The sequence below is a fragment of the Aphelocoma coerulescens genome, chromosome 34 (assembly GCF_041296385.1).
Source record: "Aphelocoma coerulescens isolate FSJ_1873_10779 chromosome 34, UR_Acoe_1.0, whole genome shotgun sequence".
NCBI classification, from domain to species: domain Eukaryota; kingdom Metazoa; phylum Chordata; class Aves; order Passeriformes; family Corvidae; genus Aphelocoma; species Aphelocoma coerulescens.
In genome coordinates, this window is record NC_091045.1 from 1 (window position 1) to 20,898 (window position 20,898).

Consider the following 20,898-nt stretch of genomic DNA (forward strand, 5'->3'; position numbering starts at 1 on the left):
CCCCCCCTCCCCCGGCCCTCGGCGACCCCCCGAGCCCCCCCAGGAACTCGTAGGGCCGGGGGAAGGGCCGTGGGGAGGGGGCTCTGCCCCCCCCCTCCCCCTCCCCCACTGGGCACCGCCAGCACCTTGGGCCGGGGGGAGGGGGGCGCGTTCATCCCCCCCCCAGGAAATGGGGCGGGGGTCTCGGCGAGCTGGGGCGCCCCAGAGGGTCCCCGAGCCCCCCCCCCAATTCCAGGCTGTCCGAGAGGAGGCTCCTGCGGCCCGGGCGGCTCCGGCCGGGGCTGTTCTGCTCCTGGGGGAGGGGCTGCGAGTGAGGGATGGGGAGGGGGAGGGGGGGGACACCCCTTCCCCCCCCCCCCAAGAAAACCGGGGGGGGGGGGTGGTCGTACTTTGGGGGGGGGTCCGGGCCCGTCCGTCCAGAGGGACTCGAGCTGGCGGGAGAGTTCGTCCACTTTGGCCACGGCCGTGTCCAGCTCCACCTGCTTCAGGTCCATGTGCTGCATGGCCAGCGCTGAACGAGGGGGGCGCGGGTTTGAGGGGGGGGGCGGCGGGTTTGGGGAGGGGGTCGCGGGTTTGAGGAGGGGGTCGCGAGTTTGGGGAGGGGTCACGGATTTAAGGGGAGGGCGTGGATTTGAGGAGGGGGCGCGGATTTGGGGAGGGAGACGCAGGTTTGGGGGGGGCGCGGGTTTGGGGAGGGGGTCGCGAGTTTGGGGGGGGTCGTGGATTTGAGGAGGGGGCGCAGATTTGGGGAGCGGGTCGCGGGTTTGGGGAGGGGTCGCGGATTTAATGGGAGAGCGTGGATTTGAGGAGGGGGCGCAGATTTGGGGAGGGGTCGTGGATTTAAGGGGAGAGCGTGGATTTGAGGAGGGGGTCGCGAGTTTGGGGAGGGGTCACGGATTTAAGGGGAGGGCGTGGAATTGAGGAGGGGGCGCGGATTTGGGGAGGGGTCGCGGATTTAAGGGGAGGGTGTGGATTTGAGGAGGGGGGCGCGGATTTGGGGAGGGAGACGGGGGTTTGGGGGGGACGCGGATTTAAAGGGGAGCACGGATTTGGGGAGGGGGTCACGAGTTTGGGGAGGGGTCACGGATTTAAGGGGAGGGCGTGGATTTGAGGGAGGGGGCGTGGATTTGGGGAGGGAGATGCGGGTTTGAGGGGGGCGCGGGTTTGGGGAGGGGGTCGCGAGTTTGGGGGGGGGTCGTGGATTTGAGGAGGGGGCGCAGATTTGGGGAGGGGTCATGGATTTAAGTGGAGAGCGTGGATTTGAGGAGGGGGTCGCGAGTTTGGGGAGGGGTCACGGATTTAAGGGGAGGGCGTGGATTTGAGGAGGGGGCGCGGATTTGGGGAGGGAGACGGGGGTTTGAGGGGGACGCGGGTTTGGGGAGGGCGTGGATTTGAGGAGGGGGCGCGGATTTGGGGGGGGTCGCGATTTTGGGGAGGGGGTCGTGGATTTAAGGGGAGGGCGTGGATTTGAGGAGGGGGCGCTGATTTGGGGAGGGGGTTGCGGGTTTTGGGGGGACGCGGATTTGAGGGAGGGGTTGCGGATTTGGGGAGGGGGTCTCGGATTTGGGAGGGGGGCGCGGATTTAGGGAGGGGCTCACGAATTTGGGGGGGTCGCGGATTTCGGGGGGGGAGCGCGGATTTGGGGAGGGGTCGCGGATTTAAGAGGAGGGCGTGGATTTGAGGAGGGAGACGCGGGTTTGGGGGGGGACGCGGATTTAAAGGGGGGGCGCGGATTTGGGGAGGGGGCGCGGATTTAAAGGGGGGGCGCGGATTTGGGGAGGGGGGCGCGATTTAAAGGGGGGGGCGCAGATTTGGAGGGGGCGCAGATTTGGAGGGGGCGCGGATTTGGGGAGGGGTCGTGGATTTAAAGGGAGGGCGCGGATTTTTCGGAGGAGGGGTCGCGGATTTTCGGGAGGGGGACACGGAATTGAGGCGGGGGGTCGCGGATTTTCGGGGACGGGGTCACGGATTTTCGGGGAGGGGGACACGGAATTGAGGCGGGGGTCGCGGATTTTCGGGGGGGGTCGCTGATTTCCGGGAGGGGGGGGACACGGAATTGAGGCGGGGCTCGGGGATTTCGGGGAGGGGGACACGGAATTGAGGAGGCGGGGGTCGTGGATTTTTGGGGAGGGGAACACAGATTTTCGGGGAGGGGGGACACGGAATTGAGGTGGGGGTCGTGGATTTTCGGGGGGGACACGGATTTTCGGGGAGGGGTCACGGATTTTCGGGGGGGGACACGGATTTTCGGGGAGGGGTCACGGATTTTCGGGGGGGACACGGATTTTTGGGGAGGGGTCGCGGATTTTCGGGGAGGGGTCGCTGATTTCCGGGAGGGGGGGACACGGAATTGAGGCGGGGCTCGGGGATTTCGGGGAGGGGGGACACGGGAATTGGGGGGGGTCGCGGATTTTCGGGGAGGGGGACACAGAATTGTGGCGGGGCTCGGGGATTTCGGGGAGAGGGACACGGAATTGGGGGGAGGGTCGCGGATTTTTGGAGGGGGTCGCGGATTTTCGGGAGGGAGTCGTGGATTTTCGGGAAGGGGGGTCACGAATTTTCGGGAAGGGGGGGGTCACGGATTTTTGGGGGAGGGGGGGTCCCCAAAAAGCGGCGGCTCACACTGGAAGGTGAGGTCCAGCAGGTCCTGCGCGCTGCGCAGCCGCTCGCTCGCCATTGTCGCCTCCTGGGGGGGCACATTTGGGGCGGGGGGGACATTGGGGACCCCCGGGGACACCCCCGACCCCCCCCCCCCCCCCGGTCCGTGCTCCCCCCCCCCCCCCCAATCCCGCCGCGATCCCTTGGGAACGCCGCGAGCGGGGCGTGCCGGGACCCGCTCCGGGCTCGTCAGCACAACAGTAATTAGCGCTAATTAATCCATCAGGGGAGCGGCCGCCGCCCTCCGCCCCCCCCCCCCGGGGTAGGGCTGTGCTGGGGGGGGCCACCCCAAAATAAAAAAGGGGGAGGGGGCGGCGGGGACCCCCCCCCCCCCCCCCCCACCCCGTGTTCTGGGGGGAGCGGGAGGGGGGAGTTTTGGGAAGGGGCTCTTTGGGAAGGGGGGGGGGGGTTGAGGGGTGCGAGGGGGGTCCCACCCCGAGTTTGGGGGGTCGCGTTTGGGGGTCTGGGGGTTTGGCGGACAGAAGTGGGGACAAAGCCCCTCCCCCAGCACCCCCAAATCCCACCCCGGGGGTCCCGGGAACCCCAAATCGCCCCAAAACCACCCCCAGCACCCCCAAATCCCACCCCGGGGGTCCCGGGAACCCCAAAGTGCCCCAAAACCACCCCCAGCACCCCCAAATCCCACCCGGGGGTCCCAGCACCCAAATATGCTCCCCAAATTCCTCCAGCACCCCCAAATCCCACCCCGGGGGTCCCGGGAACCCCAAAGTGCCCCAAAACCACCCCCAGAACCCCCAAATCGCCCCAAAACCATCCCCAGCACCCCCAAATCTCACCTCGGGGGTCCCGGGAACCCCAAAGTGCCCCAAAACCACCCCCAGCACCCCCACATCTCACCCCGGGGGTCCCGGGAACCCCAAAGTGCCCCAAAACCACCCCCAGCACCCCCAAATCTCACCCCGGGGGTCCCGGGAACCCCAAAGTGCCCCAAAACCACCCCCAGCACCCCCAAATCTCACCCCGGGGGTCCCGGGAACCCCAAAGTGCCCCAAAACCACCCCCAGGACCCCCAAATCTCACCCCGGGGGTCCCGGGAACCCCAAAGTGCCCCAAAACCACCCCCAGCACCCCCAAATCTCACCCCGGGGGTCCCGGGAACCCCAAAGTGCCCCAAAACCACCCCCAGCACCCCCAAATCCCACCCCGGGGGTCCCGGGAACCCCAAAGTGCCCCAAAACCACCCCCAGCACCCCCAAATCCCACCCCGGGGGTCCCGGGAACCCCAAAGTGCCCCAAAACCACCCCCAGCACCCCCAAATCCCACCCGGGGGTCCCAGCACCCAAATATGCTCCCCAAATTCCTCCAGCACCCCCAAATCCCACCCCGGGGGTCCTGGGAACCCCAAAGTGCCCCAAAACCTCCCCCAGCACCCCCAAATCTCACCCCGGGGGTCCCAGGAACCCCAAAGTGCCCCAAAACCTCCCCCAGCACCCCCAAATCCCACCCCGGGGGTCCCGGGAACCCCAAAGTGCCCCAAAACCACCCCCAGGACCCCCAAATCGCCCCAAAACCTCCCCCCGGACCCCCAAATCCCACCCCGGGGTCCGCCCCATGGGCTCCTGGTGGGGGTCGGTACCGGTGGGTCCCGGTGGGTGCGGGGGGTACCTGGGGGGTCCCGATGGGTGCGGGGGGGTCCCGATGGGTCCTGGGGAGTACCTGGGGGGGGTCCCGGTGGGTGCGGGGGGGTCCCGGTGAGTGCGGAGCAGTTCCGGTGGGTGCGGGGGGGTCCCGGTGGGTCCCGGTGGGTCCCGGTGGGTGCGGGGGCTCCCAATGGGTCCCGGTGGGTGCGGGGGGGTCCCGATGGGTCCTGGGGAGTACCTGGGGGGGTCCCGGTGGGTGCGGGGGGGTCCCGATGGGTCCTGGGGAGTACCTGGGGGGGTCCCGGTGGGTGCGGGGGGGTCCCGGTGGGTGCGGAGCAGTTCCGGTGGGTGCGGGGGGGTCCCGGTGGGTCCCGGTGGGTGCGGGGGCTCCCAATGAGTCCCGGTGGGTGCGGGGGGGTCCCGATGGGTCCTGGGGGTACCTGGGGGGTCCCGGTGGGTGCGGGGGGGTCCCGGTGAGTGCGGAGCAGTTCCGGTGGGTGCGGGGGGGTCCCGGTGGGTGCGGGGGGGTCCCGATGAGTCCCGGTGGGTGCGGGGGGGTCCCGATGGGTCCTGGGGAGTACCTGGGGGCGTCCCGGTGGGTGGGGGGGGTCTCGGTGGGTCCCGGTGGGTCCCGGTGAGTGCGGAGCGGTTCCGGTGGGTGCGGGGGGTCGCGGTGGGTGCGGAGCGGTCCCGGTGGGTGCGGGGGGTCCCGGTGGGTGCGGGGGGGGTCCCGGTGGGTGCCGGTGTCGCTGGCGCGTCCCTGCGGCCTCTCCGCCCAATTCCAGAGCGCTGGGTCACGCGGGGGAGGGCGCGGGGGGGGGGGCCCCACCCTGCGCCCCGGGGTGCCGGGGGTGGGGGGCAGATCCCACGGGTGGGGGGGGGGCGGATCCCACGGGAAAAGAATCCCACGGGGGGGGGGGGGGAGGTGTGGGGGGCAGATCCCAAGAGGAGAAGATCCTAAAAAGGGGGGTGGGGTCCCACGGGGGGGGTGGGGGCGGATCCCACGGGGAGGATTCGGGTCCCACGGCGCGGGGGGGGTCCCACGGGAAGGGCTCGGATCCCACGGGAAGGACTCGGATCCCACGGGAAGGGCTCGGATCCTACGGGGGGGGGTCCCACGGGAATGTTTGGGGTTCCACAGCGGGGGGGGGGTCCCGCGGGAACGATTTGGATCCCCCGGGGGAGTGTGGGGGTCCCACGGAAAGGATTCAGATCCCACGGTGGGGGGGGGTGGGGGTCGGTCTCGGTTCTCACGGGTGGGGGGGGGGGAGGTCCCGACACCCAAATTTCCCCCCCCCCTCCCCGGTACCTGTAGCGCCGGCTCCTCCCCGCCACGCCCCCGCCCCGGCCCGTCCCGGTGCACGCCGGGAGCCCTCCCGAGCCCGGCCCGACCCCCCCCCCAACCTCCGCCGCGCCCCTTCGGTGCCCCCCGACTCCCGTGCGGCGCCGGTTTTCCCCCCCCCCACGCCGTTCCCCCCGGGCCGGGGGCGTTCCGGGGGTCGCTGTACCTTTAAATGCCGCCGGTGCTGCCCGCGGCGAGGCCACGCCCATGCCCATTTAAGGACATGGTGGGCGTGGTCTGTGGGTAGCCACGCCCCCTTATTCCCCGCCCAGGATTGTACCAAGTGCGCGGCGGGACGGGGGGAGGCGGAGCCAGGCGGGCACGCGGCGGCGGCATGGAGGGTGAGGGGGGACGGCGGGGGGGACATGGGGGGGTTTGGGGGACATTGGGGGGTCTGGGGGACACACGGGAGGGTCTGGGGGTGACGGGGGACACGGGGACACGGAGGGGAACGGGGACGTGGCGGGATATGGGAGGATGCGCGGGGGGACATCGGGGACATGGGGGGGACATCGGGGGGTCTGGGGGGGACATTGGGGGGGACATCGGGGACGTGGGGGGGACGTTGGGGGGTCTGGGGGACATTGGGGGGTCTGGGGGACACACGGGAGGGTCTGGGGGTGACGGGGGACACGGGGACACGGAGGGGGACGGGGACATGGCGGGATATGGGAGGATGCGCGGGGGGACATCGGGGGGTCTGGGGGGGACATCGGGGGGCCTGGGGGGGACATTGGGGGGGACATCGGGGACGTGGGGGGGACATTGGGGGTCTGGGGGACACACGGGAGGGTCTGGGGGTGACGGGGGACAGGGGGACATCGGAGGGGGACGGGGACATGGCGGGATATGGGAGGATGCGCGGGGGGACATCGGGGACATGGGGGGGGACATCGGGGGGTCTGGGGGGGGACATTGGGGGGGACATCGGGGACGTGGGGGGGACATTGGGGGTCTGGGGGACATTGGGGGGGACATCGAGGGGTCTGGGGGACACACGGGAGGGTCTGGGGGTGACGGGGGACACGGGGAGATCGGGGGGACATCGGGGGGGACATTGGGGGTCTGGGGGATATTGGGGGGGACATTGGGGGGTCTGGGGGACACACGGGAGGGTCTGGGGGTGACGGGGGACACGGGGACATGGAGGGGACATTGGGGGGGGACATTGGGGGTCTGGGGGACACTGGGGGGGACATTGGGGGTCTGGGGGACACGGGGACATTGGGGGGACATTGGGGGGTCTGGGCGAGATTGGGGGGGGCAAGGAGGAAGGAGGGGACTGGGGGGGGGGGATGGACAGAGGGACAGGGAGGGGGCCAGCGGGGGACACGGGAGGGTGGCCCTGGGGGTGGCCCTGGGGGTGGCCCCGGTGGTGGCCCCGGGGGTGACCCGGGGGTGGCCCTGAGGTGGCTCTGGGGGTGGCCCTGAGGGTGGCCCGGGGGTGGCCCGGGGGTGGCCCCGGGGGTGGCCCTGGAGTGGCCCTGAGGTGGCCCTGGGGGTGGCCCTGGGGTGGCCCTGGGGTGGCCCCGGGGGTGGCCCCGGGGGTGGCCCTGAGGTGGCTCTGGGGTGGCCCTGGGGGTGGCTCCGGGGGTGGCCCTGAGGTGGCCCGGGGGTGGCCCGGGGGTGGCCCTGGGGGTGGCCCTGAGGTGGCCCGGGGGTGGCTCTGGGGTGGCCCCTGGGGGGGCCCTGGGGGTGGCCCTGAGGTGGCCCCGGGGGTGACCCGCGTGTCCCCAGGGCCGCTGCGGTTCCAGTGTCCCCCCGAGTTCGAGGCGGTGGCCGGGGGGGTCCCCTTGGGGGGTCCCTGCACGGAGCTGTGGCTGATCCGGGCCCCCGCCGACTTCTGTCCCCAGAGGTGACAACGGGGGGGGGGCACGGTGTCACTGGGGGGGGCACGGTGACACTGGGGGGGTGACAATGACAATGGGGGGGTCACGGTGACACTGGGGGGGGCACGGTGACACTGGGGGGTGACAATGACAATGGGGGGGTCATGGTGACACTGGGGGGGGCACGGTGACACTGGGGGGGTGACAATGACAATGGGGGGGTCATGGTGACACTGGGGGGGGCACGGTGACAATGGGGGGGTCACGGTGTCACTGGGGGGGTCACGGTGACACTGGGGGGGTGACAGTGACAATGGGGGGGTCACGGTGACTCTGGGGGGGTGACAATGACAATGGGGGGGTCACGGTGACACTGGGAGGGACAGGGACATGGGGGGGTCACGGTGTCACTGGGGGGGTCACAGTGACACTGGGGGGGTGACAATGACAATGGGGGAGTCACGGTGACACTGGGAGGCACAGGGACATGGGGGGGTCACGGTGTCACTGGGGGGGTCACAGTGACACTGGGGGGGGTGACAATGACAATGGGGGGGTCACGGTGTCACTGGGAGGGACAGGGACATGGGGGGGTCACGGTGACACTGGGGGGGTCAGGGACATGGGGGGGTCACGGTGACACTGGAGAGGGGGTCACGGTGGCACTGGGGAGGAGACAGGGACACTGGGGGGGTGACAATGACAATGGGGGGTCACGGTGTCACTGGGGGGGACAGGGACATGGGGGGGGTCACAGTGTCACTGAGAAGAGTGACAATAACAATGGGGGGTCACAGTGTCATGGGGGGTGACAATGGGGGGGTCACGGTGTCACTGGGGGGGACAGGGACATGGGGGGGTCATGGTGACACTGAGGGGGTGACAATGACAATGGGGGGGGCTCACAGTGTCACCGGGGGGTGACAATGACAATGGGGGGGGCTCACAGTGTCACGGGGGGGTGACAATGACAATGGGAGGGGGCTCACAGTGTCACCGGGGGGTGACAATGACAATGGGGGGGGCTCACAGTGACACTGGGGGGTGACAATGACAATGGGGGGGGTCTCACAGTGTCACAGGGCAGGTGACAATGACAATGGGGGGGGTCTCACAGTGTCACAGGGCAGGTGACAATGACAATGGGAGGGGGCTCACAGTGTCACGGGGGGGTGACAATGACAATGGGGGGGGCTCACAGTGTCACGGGGGGGTGACAATGACAATGGGGGGGGTCACAGTGTCACGGGGGGGTGACAATGACAATGGGGGGGGCTCACAGTGTCACGGGGGGGTGACAATGACAATGGGGGGGGTCTCACAGTGTCACCGGGGGGGTGACAATGACAATGGGGGGGGGCTCACAGTGTCACGGGGGGGTGACAATGACAATGGGGGGGGTCACAGTGTCACCGGGGGGTGACAATGACAATGGGGGGGGGCTCACAGTGTCACGGGGGGGTGACAATGACAATATCCCCATCCCCCCCCCCCCAGCCTCGAGGGCTGCCCGGTGCCCCTGAACGGCCTCGAGCGGCTCCGGACCCCCCCGGCCGGTGACAATGACAACGACACGAAGCTCTACGTGCTGCGGGGGGGCCCGGGGGGAGGGGACTGTCCCCTCCTGCTGTCCCCTGTCCCCCCCGGGGGGGCCCTGGGCTGCGCCCCCCCCCTGCGGGGGTCCCTCACCATCACCCAGAGCTTCGGGACCCCCCCGGGGACCCCCCCGAGGAAGAGGAAGAAGAAGAAGGCGAAGGTGACAGCGGAGCTGGTGGCACCGGGGGACACGGGGACATCGCAGGGGACGATGCCACCCGCGGGGACAGAGCCCGGGGAGGGGCCGGGACCCCCCCAGGTGGCCCTGGAGGAGCCCGAGGTGGCCCTGGAGGAGCCCGAGGTGGCCAAGAGGAAGAAGAAGAAGAAGAAGAAGCACAAAGGGGAGGAGCAGGAGTGACCCCGCCTGTCACCCGAGTTCCCCTTTGTCACCCGCGTCACCTTCGTCGCGATAAAACTCCCGTTTATTACCCAAAAAAAAGGGAATTTTGGGGGGGTTTTCGATGCTCATCGGGGGCTCTTGAGGAAAGGCTCGTGCAGGACATCGAAGAGGCGCTTGGCCTGGTCGGGGACAAAGGGGACGAGAGCACAGCGGTGTCCCCTCGTGCGTCCCCCTCCCACCCCGATGTCCCCAGCACCCCTTTGTCACTCACCTTTTGGGGTCCCACGCCGGGACAAAGGGACAGATCCTCGCGGGACGCGCCCGCCACGGCCGCCAGCGACTGCGGGAGGGTGGCACGAGGGTGGCACGAGGGTGGCACGAGGGGGACAGGCTCAGGGGAGGGGCGCTGGTGGCGGCAGGGAGGTCGGGGACGCCGCGGGGGTGGCGGGTCCCCGAGCGTCACTCACGCCGAAGGTGCCGAGCAGGCTCAGGGCGTCGGTTTTGTTGACGGATTTGACGCCGGTCAGGCAGTCTGTCACCTGGGTGGGGGTGACACCGAGCGGGGACAGGGGGTCAGGGGACAGTCGGAGGGGAGGGGACGCTTGGGGACGTTCGGGGGACACCGACCCGGGAGAGGAAGTCCTGCTCCACGCGCTCCTTGAGGAGGTCGGGAGGTTTCTGCTCGTAGGATTTGAAGGTCTCCAGGTACCTGCCGGCCTCCTCCGGGCTGGGGAGGGGGTGTTGGGACATTTGGGGACATTTGGGGACGGCCGGGGGGGGGGGGGTGGTGGCCAAGGGGGGGGGGAGGGGACAGGCCGTACCTCCAGGCCAGCAGGAGGGTGCAGTCGGTGAGGAGGCAAACCTTGGCCAGGTCCTTGAGAGCCTGGTGGGGGTCCCGCTGTGGGGACAGGGGGACAGGTGAGGGGACAGCGGGACAGGTGAGGGGACAGGGGGACGGGGGAGGGGACAGGGACAGGGGAGGGGACAGGGGGACGGGGGAGGGGACAGGGGGACGGGGGAGGGGACAGGGGGACAGGTGAGGGGACAGGGGGACGGGGGAGGGGACAGGGGGACAGGGGAGGGGACAGGGGGACGGGGGAGGGGACAAGGACAGGGGAGGGGACGGGGACGGGTGAGGGGATGGGGACAGGGGAGGGGACAGGGACAGGGGAGGGGACAGGGGGACAGGGGAGGGGACAGGGGGACAGGTGAGGGGACAGGGGGACGGGGGAGGGGACAGGGACAAGTGAGAGGACAGGGGGACAGGTGAGGGGACAGGGGGACGGGGAGGGGACAGGGGGACAGGTGAGGGGACAGGGGGACGGGGAGGGGACAGGGACAGGGGAGGGGACAGGGACAGGGGAGGGGACAGGGGGACAGGTGAGGGGACAGAGGGACGGGGAGGGGACAGGGACAGGGGAGGGGACAGGAGGACAGGGACAGGGGGACAGGTGAGGGGACAGGGACAGGGGAGAGAACAGGGGGACAGGGGAGAGGACAGGGGGACAGGGGAGAGGACGGGGACAGGTGAGGGATCAGAAACAGGGGAAGGGACAGAGAGGACAGGGATGGGGGACAGACGGACAGCTGAGGGGACAGGGGGACAGGAACAGAGGGGACAGGGACAGGGAAGGACAGGGGAACAGGGACGGGGACAGGGACAGAGGGGACAGGGGAAGGGACAGAGGAGACAAGGACAGGGGGTCCTGTGGGGACATGGACAAGGGGACAGGGACAGAAGGGACAGGGGGACAGGGACAGAAGGGACAGGGGGACAGGGACAGAAGGGACAGGGACAGAAGGGACAAGGGGACAGGAACAGGAGAGGGGACAGGGGGACAGGTGAGAGGACAGGGGGACAGAGACAGAAGGGACAGGGGAGGGGAGAGGGACAGAGAGGATGGAGACAGACAGAGGGGACAGGGACAGGGGGACAGGAACAAGGGGGAGGGCACAGAGTGACAGGGACAGTGACAACGGCAGGGCCACCTCACCACAGGGCCACCTGGATGGGGACGGGGAGGGGACAGGGACGGGAGGGACACAGAGAGCCAAGGACAAGGAGGGGACAGGGATGGGGGGCCCGGGGTGACGGTGAGGGGGTGACAGTGACAGGGTGACAGTGATGGGGTGACAGTGATGGGGTGACAGTGATGAGGTCACACTGATGGGGTGACAGTGAGGGGGTGACAGTGATGGGGTGACAGTGATGAGGTGACAGTGACGGGGTGACAGTGATGGGGTGACAGTGAGGGGGTGACAGTGATGGGGACAAGGACAAGGCCACCTCACCACGTCCACCTGGATGGGGACGGGGAGGGGACAGGGACGGGAGGGACACAGAGAGCCGAGGACAAGGAGGGGACAGGGATGGGGGGCCCGGGGTGACGGTGAGGGGGTGACAGTGACAGGGTGACAGTGATGGGGTGACAGTGATGGGGTGACAGTGATGAGGTGACGGTGACGGGGTGACAGTGACGGGGTGACAGTGATGAGGTGACAGTGATGAGATCACACTGATGGGGTGACAGTGATGGGGTGACACTGACGGGGTGACAGTGAGGGGGTGACAGTGATGGGGTGACAGTGATGAGGTCACACTGATGGGGTGACAGTGATGGGGTGACAGTGATGAGGTGACAGTGAGGGGGTGACAGTGACGGGGACAAGGACAAGGCCACCTCACCACGTCCACCTGGATGGGGACAGGGAGGGGACAGGGACGGGAGGGACACAGAGAGCCGAGGACAAGGAGGGGACAGGGATGGGGGGCCCGGGGTGACGGTGAGGGGGTGACAGTGACAGGGTGACAGTGATGGGGTGACAGTGATGGGGTGACAGTGATGAGGTCACACTGATGGGGTGACAGTGAGGGGGTGACAGTGATGGGGTGACAGTGATGGGGTGACAGTGATGGGGTGACAGTGATGAGGTCACACTGATGGGGTGACAGTGAGGGGGTGACAGTGATGGGGTGACAGTGATGGGGTGACAGTGAGGGGGTGACAGTGATGGGGTGACAGTGACAGGGTGACAGTGATGAGGTGACAGTGATGGGGTGACAGTGAGGGGGTGACAGTGACGGGGTGACAGTGATGAGGTGACAGTGATGAGGTCACACTGATGGGGTGACAGTGACGGGGTGACAGTGACGGGGTGACACTGACGGGGTGACACTGATGGGGTGACAGTGACGGGGTGACAGTGATGAGGTGACAGTGATGAGGTCACACTGATGGGGTGACAGTGATGAGGTGACACTGACGGGGTGACAGTGAGGGGGTGACAGTGATGGGGTGACAGTGATGAGGTCACACTGATGGGGTGACAGTGACGGGGTGACAGTGACGGGGTGACAGTGATGAGGTCACACTGATGGGGTGACACTGATGGGGTGACAGCGATGAGGTGACAGCGATGAGGTCACACTGATGGGGTGACAGTGACGGGGTGACAGTGACGGGGACAAGGACAAGGCCACCTCACCACGTCCACCTGCAGCAGCAGCACCTGGAGGCCGAAGCTGCGCCCCAAGCTCCGGAGCCGCTCGTGGATGTAGTCGGGGTTCAGGTGGTGGTACCTGAGGCTGGGGGGACACCGGGGACGCTGAGGGGACACCTGGGGGACACCTGGGGACACCGGGGGACACCTGGGGACCCCTGGGGACACCTGGGGATGCTGAGGGGACACCCGGGGACACCGGGGGACACCTGGGGATGCTGAGGGGACACTGGGGACACCGAGGGGACACCGAGGATGCTGAGGGGACACCCGGGGACACCGGGGACACCAAAGAGACACCTGAGGACACTGGGGACACCTGGGGACACCCAGGGACACCTGGGGACACTGAGGATGCTGAGGGGACACCGGGGGACACCGAGGACACCTGGGGACACTGAGGATGCTGAGGGGACACCGGGGGACACCGAGGACACCTGGGGACACTGAGGATGCTGAGGGGACACCGAGGACACCTGGGGACCCCTGGGGACACCTGGGGATGCTGAGGGGACACCGGGGGACACCTGGGGACACCGGGGACACCTGGAGACACCGGGGACACCCGGGAGACACTTGGGGACACCTGGGGACACCCAGGGACACCTGGGGACACTGAGGATGCTGAGGGGACACCGGGGGACACCGAGGACACCTGGGGACCCCTGGGGACACTGAGGGGACCCCTGGGGACACCTGGGGACGCTGAGGGGACACCGGGGGACACCCGAGGACACCGGGGACACCTGGGGACATCGGGGACACCCGGAGACCCCTGGGGACACTGAGGGAACACCTGGGGACACCCGGGGACACCCGGGAGACATCGAGGGACACTTGGGGACACCTGGGGACACCTGGGGACACCCGGGAGACATCGAGGGACACTTGGGGACACCTGGGGACACCGAGGGGACCCCTCCCCCGCTCACCTGAGGAAGAGGGCGCAGCTGCTCTGGCCCAGGACGTAGTCGGGGACGATGTCCCCGAACTCCCACGGGACGTTGCGGATGAACTTCAGCACCGGATTCCCGCGCTGGGGACAGAGCCCGGGACACCCCCATGTCGCGATATGAGCCCGAACCCCGCCATATCGGGGGGCAGGACACCCCCCATGTCGCGATATGAGCCCAAACCCCACGATATCGGGGGGCAGGACACCCCCCCATGTCGCGATATGAGCCCAAACCCCGCCGTATCGGGGGGCAGGACACCCCCCATGTCGCGATATGAGCCCAAACCCCGCCGTATCGGGGGGCAGGACACCCCCCCATGTCGCGATAGGACCCCAAACCCCGCGATATCGGGGGGCAGGACACCCCCCATGTCGCGATAGGACCCCAAACCCCGCGATATCGAGGGACAATTGCACCCCCCCCCCCCCCCCCCCCATGTCGCGACATGGCCCCGCCCACCTGCCGCGGGCTGACGATGATGCTGCTGCTCTTGGTGCCCGGTTTGAGCACGGGCAGGGCCGGGGCCTCCCGGTCCCGGTTCTGATCCCGCTCCCCGGGGCTCCGGAGGGGTCCCGGGAGGGGTCCCGGGGGGGCCGCTCCGGTGGGTCCGGGACCCCGATCCCGATCCCGGTTCTGATCCCGATCCCGGTTCTGACCCTGATCCCGGTTCTGATCCCGATCCTGATCCCGGTTCTGATCCTGATCCCGGTCCCGGTCCCGCTCCCCGGGGGTCCGCAGGGGTCCCGGGGGGGCCTTTCCGGTGCCCCCCGAGCCCCGCACCACGAACTCGGCGTAAGAACCGGGACCGGGCGGGATCGGAACCGGCACCGGCACCGGGGCGGGAGCGGCCGAGGCTCTGAACAGCGAGGGGACCTGGCGGGGACACCGGGGCCACCTCCGGTCACCGCCGGGGACACCGGGGACACCCCCGGGGACACCTCGGCCACCCCCGGGGACACCGGGGACACCCCCGGGGACACCTCGGCCACCCCCGGGGACACCGGGGCCACCGCCGGGAACACCGGGACCACCCCCAGGGACACCTCGGCCACCCCCGGGGACACCGGGACCACCCCCGGGGACACCGGGACCACCCCCAGGGACACCTCCGGCCACCCCCGGGGACACCGGGGCCACCCCCGGGGACACCGGGAACATCCCCGGGGACACCTCGGCCACCCCCGGGGACACCGGGACCACCCCCAGGGACACCGGGAACATCCCCGGGGACACCGGGACCACCCCCGAGGACACCTCCGGTCACCGCCGGGGACACCGGGACCACCTCCGGGGACACCGGGACCACCCCCGTGGACACCAGGGCCACCCCCGGGGACACCTCGGCCACCCCCGGGGACACCGGGACCACCCCCGGGAACACCGGGGCCACCCCCAGGGACACCGGGGCCACCCCCGGGGACACCTCGGCCACCCCCGGGGACACCGGGGCCACCCCCGGGGACACCGGGGCCACCCCTAGGGACACCGGGGCCACCCCCGGCGACACCGGGGCCACCCCCGGGAACACCGGGGCCACCCCCAGGGACACCGGGGCCACCCCCGGGAACACCGGGGCCACCCCCGGGGACACCGGGAACACCCCCAGGGACACCTCCGGCCACCCCCGGGGACACCTCCGGTCACCGCCGGGGACACCGGGGACACCCCCGGGAACACCGGGAACATCCCCGGGGACACCTCTGGTCACCCTCGGGGACACCGGGACCACCCCCGGGAACACCGGGAACATCCCCGGGAACACCGGGACCACCCCCGGGGACACCGGGGCCACCCCCGGAGACACCTCCGGCCACCCCCGGGGACACCTCGGCCACCCCCAGGGACACCGGGACCACCCCCGGGGACACCTCGGCCACCCCCGGGGACACCGGGGCCACCCCCGGGGACACCTCTGGTCACCCTCGGCGACACCGGGACCACCCCTGGGAACACCGGGAACATCCCCGGGGACACCGGGACCACCCCCGGGGACACCGGGACCACCCCCAGGGACACCGGGGCCACCCCCGGGGACACCTCGGCCACCCCCGGGAACACCGGGGCCACCCCCAGGGACACCGGGGCCACCCCCAGGGACACCGGGGCCACCCCCCCTTTCCTTCCCCGTCACCCCCGGTCCCCTCCGGTGTCCCCCGGTCCCCGTCACCCCTGAGACCGCCGGTGCCCCTCCCCCTTCCCGGTCACCCTTGGGGTCCCCGGTGTCCCCCCTCCCCCCCCTCCCCGGTGACGTCCCCGGTGTCCCCCCTCCCCCCCTTCCCCGGTCCCCCGTGATGTCCCTGGTGCCCCCCCCCCCCCCGCCACCGCCGGTACCGGGGGGTCGTCGGGACCCTCCTGTCGCAGCGTGAAGCGTCGCCGCTTCCCCCCCGGTGCCGGTGCCGGTGCCGGTGCCGGTGCCGGTGCCGGTGCCGGGTCCGTGGCGGCTCCGGGGATCGGGTCCGCGTCCGGGTCCATCGCGGGGGCTCGGCGGCGGATTTTGGGGGTCTCGGGGCCGGTTTTGGGGTCCCGGGTTCGGTTTTGGGGCCCCGCGTTCGGTTTTGGGCTCCCGGCGCCGCCGCGCGCGCTCCGGTACCACGGAAGGGGCGTGGCCTGCGTCCTCCCTCACCATTGGACCGCTGCCCCGTCAATCAAACCGCCGGGCCCCGCCCCCTTCCCGCGCTGGTGGGCGGGGCCACGGAGCAAAGGCCACGCCCACCCCCGGTGACAGCGACAGCTCGGGGGTCCCCGAGGGTCCCAAAATCCCCCCCGTGACCCCCCCCGGGTCCGGGATGCGACACCGGGAGGGACCGGGGGGGACACCGGGAGTGAGGAGGGGGCCGATGGGGACCCTGGAGACCACCGGGGAGGGGACACGGGGGGGTCCGGAGGCCACCAGAGGGACCCCAAGGGCCACCAGAGGGAGGGGACAGGGACACGGGGGGGCCACCAGGCCAGGACACACTGGGGGCGGGTTTAGGGTGGGCTTAGGGTGGGTTTAAGGTGGGTTTGGCCGGGTTTAGGGTGGGTTTAAGGTGGGTTTGGGGCGGGTTTAGGGCGGGTTTGGGGCGGGTTTGGGGCGGGTTTAGGGTGGGTTTAGTGAGGGGTGGGTTTAGGATGGGTTTGAGGTGGGTTTAGGGTGGGCTCGGGAACGGCCCCGAAGCGGGGCGGGAGCGGCAGCGGCACCGGGGCGGGTTTGGGGAGGGTTTGGGGGGAGTTTAGGGTGCGTTTGGCCGGGTTTAGGGCGGGTTTAGGGCGGGTTTAGTGAGGGGTGGGTTTAGGATGGGTTTGAGGTGGGTTTAGGGTGGGCTCGGGAACGGCCCCGAAGCGGGGCGGGAGCGGCAGCGGCACCGGGGCGGGTTTAGGGTGGGTTTGGGGCAGGTTTAGGGTGGGTTTAGGGCGGGTTTGGGGCGGGTTTAGGGCGGGTTTAGGGCGGGTTTAGTGAGGAGTGGGTTTAGGATGGGTTTGAGGTGGGTTTAGGGTGGGCTCGGGAACGGCCCCGAAGCGGGGCGGGAGCGGCAGCGGCACCGGGGCGGGTTTAGGGTGGGTTTGGGGCGGGTTTAGGGGGGGTTTAGGGCGGGTTTAGGGGGGGTTTAGTGAGGGGTGGGTTTAGGATGGGTTTGAGGTGGGTTTAGGGTGGGCTCGGGAACGGCCCCGAAGCGGGGCGGGAGCGGCAGCGGCACCAGGGCGGGTTTGGGGTGGGTTTAAGGTGGGTTTGGGGCGGGTTTGGCCGGGTTTAGGGCGGGTTTAGGCTGGAATTAGTGAGAGGACCACCAAACGGAGGGGTCGGCGACAAGGCCACGGGGGGGGGCCACCAAACCAGGACACCCTGGCGACCCCAAGGGCCACCCGAGACACAGGGACACGGACAAGGGGGGGACCCCAAGGGCCACCAAACCAGGACACCCTGGCGACCCCAAGGACCACCCGAGACACAGGGACACGGACAAGGGGGGGACCCCACGGGCCACCAGCCCAGGACACCCTGGCGACCCCAAGGGCCACCCGAGGGCGGCGACAAGTAGCCACTGAAGCCCCCAAACACAGCCAGAGCCGCATCGGTGCCACCCCTTTATTCCCCCTCCCCAATCGCGGGGGGCTCCCGGTGACTCCCGGAGGCTCCCGAGGTGGCAACCGCGGGCGCCAGGAGGTGCCACAGGCGGGGCCACAGGCGGGGGTCGCTGGTAGCCCGGGCCAGTAGCCGCGTGTGGCGTCGCAGCGTGGCGATGTCCCTCTGCGTGCGCCGGTTGTGGCGGAGCAGGGCCCCGGTGCGCAGCGCCAGCGCCGCCAGCAACGGGAGCCGGGCACACGGCGACGTCCGGGGGGGACACGGCGACAACTCCGCGGGGACCCCCGGTGGGCCCGGGTGACACCGGAGGGGCCCCTCCGGGCTGGGGACAGCGGCGGCGGGCGGAGCGGGCAGCAGGACGAGGAGGGGGCGCGGGTCCCGAGAGGCTCCCGGGGGCTGCGGGAGGGGACGGGGAAGGGTCAGGGGGGGACAGAAGGGACCGGGGACGGAGCCGCGGGGACGCGGAGCGGGCCGGGACCGGATCCGTGGGGATTTGGAGAGTCCCGGTGCCGGAATCATCGGGCCCGGTGCCGGAATCATCGGGATTTGGAGAGTCCCGGTGCCGGAATCATCGGGCCCGGTGCCGGATCCATCGGGATTTGGAGAGGCCCGGTGCCGGATCCTCATGGACTGGGACCATCCCGGTACCGGAATCATCGGGATTTGGAGATTCCCGGTGCCGGATCCGTCGGGATTTGGAGCATCCTGGTACCGGACCCATCGGGATCCGGACCATCCCGGTGCCGGAACCATCGGGATTTGGAGAGGCCCGGTGCCGGAATCATCGGGATTTGGAGGGTCCCGGTGCCGGAACCATCGGGATTTGGAGAGTCCCGGTACCGGATCCATTGGGATTTTGATCATCCCGGTGCCGGAACCACCGGGATTTGGATCATCCTGGTACCAAATCCTTTTGGATCCAGACCATCCCGGTACCAAATCCTTTTGGATCCAGACCATCCCGGTACCGGATCCACCGGGATTTGGATCATCCCGGTACCAAATCCTTTTGGATCCAGACCATCCCGGTACCGGATCCATCGGGATTTGGATCATCCCGGTACCAGATCCTTATGGATCCAGACCATCCCGGTACCGGAACCGTCGGGATCTAGACCATCCCTGTACCGGATCCATCGGGATTTGGATCATCCCGGTACCAGATCCTCATGGATCCAGACCATCCCGGTACCGGCTCCACGCGGCCCCGCTGCCCATCCCGGTGCCCATCCCGGTGCCCATCCCGGTGCCGATCCCGGTGCCGATCCCGGTGCCCATCCCGGTGCCCATCCCGGTGCCGATCCCGGTGCCCATCCCGGTGCCCATCCCGGTTACCTGCGGCCCCGGGAGGTCACGGCCGGGGCAGGCGGGCCCCAGGTGGGGGTGGCCGGGACCGGGCGGCTCCTCCGGGTCCGTCCCCTCGCACCGGCCCAGGTGCTCCGAGCCCGAATCTGCGGGGCGGGAATGAGCCCGGGACCCCCGGAACCCCCGGGACCCCCGGGGACGAGAGTCGGGGACCCCCGGGACCCGCCCCCACCTACCGGAAAATCCGGAATCCTGCTCGGAGTCGCTGCCCGGGGGGGGCCGGGCCCCTTTTGGGGGTGTCCCTGGGGGGGGCCGGGATGGGGGCGACCCCGGGGCCACCCCCGGCTCGTCCGGCATCGGGGCGGCCCCGCCTGCGGGGACAACGGGGACCCTGGGGGGGGCCGGGTGACAGCAGGGGAGGGGCTGGGGGCTCATGGCCCCCCCCCCCCGGGGCTCCCCGATGTCCCCTGAGCCCCCCAGTGTCACCTGTCCCCAAATTCTCCTGTCCCCGTGTCCCCCCAGTGTCACCTGTCCCCAAATTCTCCTGTCCCCGTGTCCCCCCCAGTGTCACCTGTCCCCAAATTCTCCTGTCCCCCCCAGTGTCACCTGTCCCCAAATTCTCCTGTCCCCGAGCCCCCCCCAGTGTCACCTGTCCCCAAATTCTGTCCCCATGAGCCCCCCAGTGTCACCTGTCCCCAAATTCTGTCCCCTGAACCCCCCCAGTGTCACCTGTCCCCAAATTCTCCTGTCCCAGTGTCACCTGTCCCCAAATTCTGTCCCCTGAGCCCCCCAGTGTCACCTGTCCCCAAATTCTCCTGTCCCCCTGACCCCCCCAGTGTCACCTGTCCCCAAATTTTGTCCCTCTGACCCCCCCAGTGTCCCCTGTCCCCAAATTCTCCTGTCCCCCCCCAGTGTCACCTGTCCCCAAATTCTGTCCCCTGAGCCCCCCAGTGTCACCTGTCCCCAAATTCTCCTGTGTCCCCCCAGTGTCACCTGTCCCCAAATTCTGTCCCCTGAGCCCCCCAGTGTCACCTGTCCCCAAATTCTCCTGTCCCCCTGAGCCCCCCAGTGTCTCCTGTCCCCAAATTCTCCTGTCCCCCCAGTGTCTCCTGTCCCCAAATTCTCCTGTCCCCCCCCAGTGTCACCTGTCCCCAAATTCTGTCCCCCTGAGCCCCCCAGTGTCACCTGTCCCCAAATTCTCCTGTCCCCCCCCAGTGTCACCTGTCCCCAAATTCTCCTGTCCCCCCCCAGTGTCTCCTGTCCCCAAATTCTCCTGTCCCCCCCAGTGTCCCCTGTCCCCAAATTCTGTCCCCCTGAACCCCCCCAGTGTCCCCCCCGTCCCCACCCCCCCGTACCTGCCTGGCTCCGGTACCGGGGCGTGTCCGGTCCCGATCCTTGAACGGATCCCGGGGTCCCACCGGGGCCGGTACCGGGTAGGGGGTCCCGGCAGTTCTGGTCCCGGGGGCTCCGGTCCCGGGGTTCAGATCCCGGGGGCTCCGCTGATGCTCGGGGGGACCCGGTTCGGGTCGGATGGGTTCGGTCCCAGTCAGGGGGAGCCGGTTCCGGTCCCGGTGCCGCCTGGGGGGCTCCGAGCCTGCTCAGGGGGTCCCGGTGGCGGCTCCGGTGATGCTCGGGGCGGAGCCGGTCCCGGTGCCGCTGTCGGTGCCGATCAGGGAGCTCCGATCCCGGGATCTCCGGTCCGGGGT

General features: G+C 69.6%; 3 protein-coding genes across 3 annotated transcripts; 1 reads left to right on the forward strand and 2 right to left on the reverse strand.

Moving 5' to 3' along the window:
• Positions 1-23: 23 nt before the first annotated feature.
• PPP1R13L (protein phosphatase 1 regulatory subunit 13 like) lies at positions 24-4,732 on the reverse strand. Its single transcript, XM_068998349.1, has 4 exons — positions 4,551-4,732; positions 2,623-2,686; positions 390-511; positions 24-292 (listed from the first exon to the last, which is right to left on the reverse strand). Exons 2-4 carry the CDS (start codon positions 2,675-2,677, stop codon positions 152-154), a joined length of 318 nt encoding a protein of 105 aa, XP_068854450.1. The 5' UTR covers positions 2,678-2,686; positions 4,551-4,732; the 3' UTR covers positions 24-151.
• Positions 4,733-5,852: 1,120 nt separating this feature from the next.
• Positions 5,853-9,392, forward strand: POLR1G (RNA polymerase I subunit G). The gene is made up of 3 exons (XM_068998308.1): positions 5,853-5,943; positions 7,340-7,457; positions 8,929-9,392. Exons 1-3 carry the CDS (start codon positions 5,937-5,939, stop codon positions 9,383-9,385), a joined length of 582 nt encoding a protein of 193 aa, XP_068854409.1. The 5' UTR covers positions 5,853-5,936; the 3' UTR covers positions 9,386-9,392.
• Positions 9,393-9,404: 12 nt separating this feature from the next.
• Positions 9,405-16,405, reverse strand: ERCC1 (ERCC excision repair 1, endonuclease non-catalytic subunit). Its single transcript, XM_068998307.1, has 9 exons — positions 16,156-16,405; positions 14,284-14,697; positions 13,801-13,904; positions 12,854-12,953; positions 10,189-10,265; positions 9,995-10,094; positions 9,835-9,906; positions 9,639-9,707; positions 9,405-9,546 (listed from the first exon to the last, which is right to left on the reverse strand). The coding sequence occupies exons 1-9, from the start codon at positions 16,294-16,296 to the stop codon at positions 9,493-9,495; spliced, it is 1,131 nt and encodes a 376-aa protein (XP_068854408.1). The 5' UTR covers positions 16,297-16,405; the 3' UTR covers positions 9,405-9,492.
• Between the last annotated feature and the right edge of the window lie 4,493 nt (positions 16,406-20,898).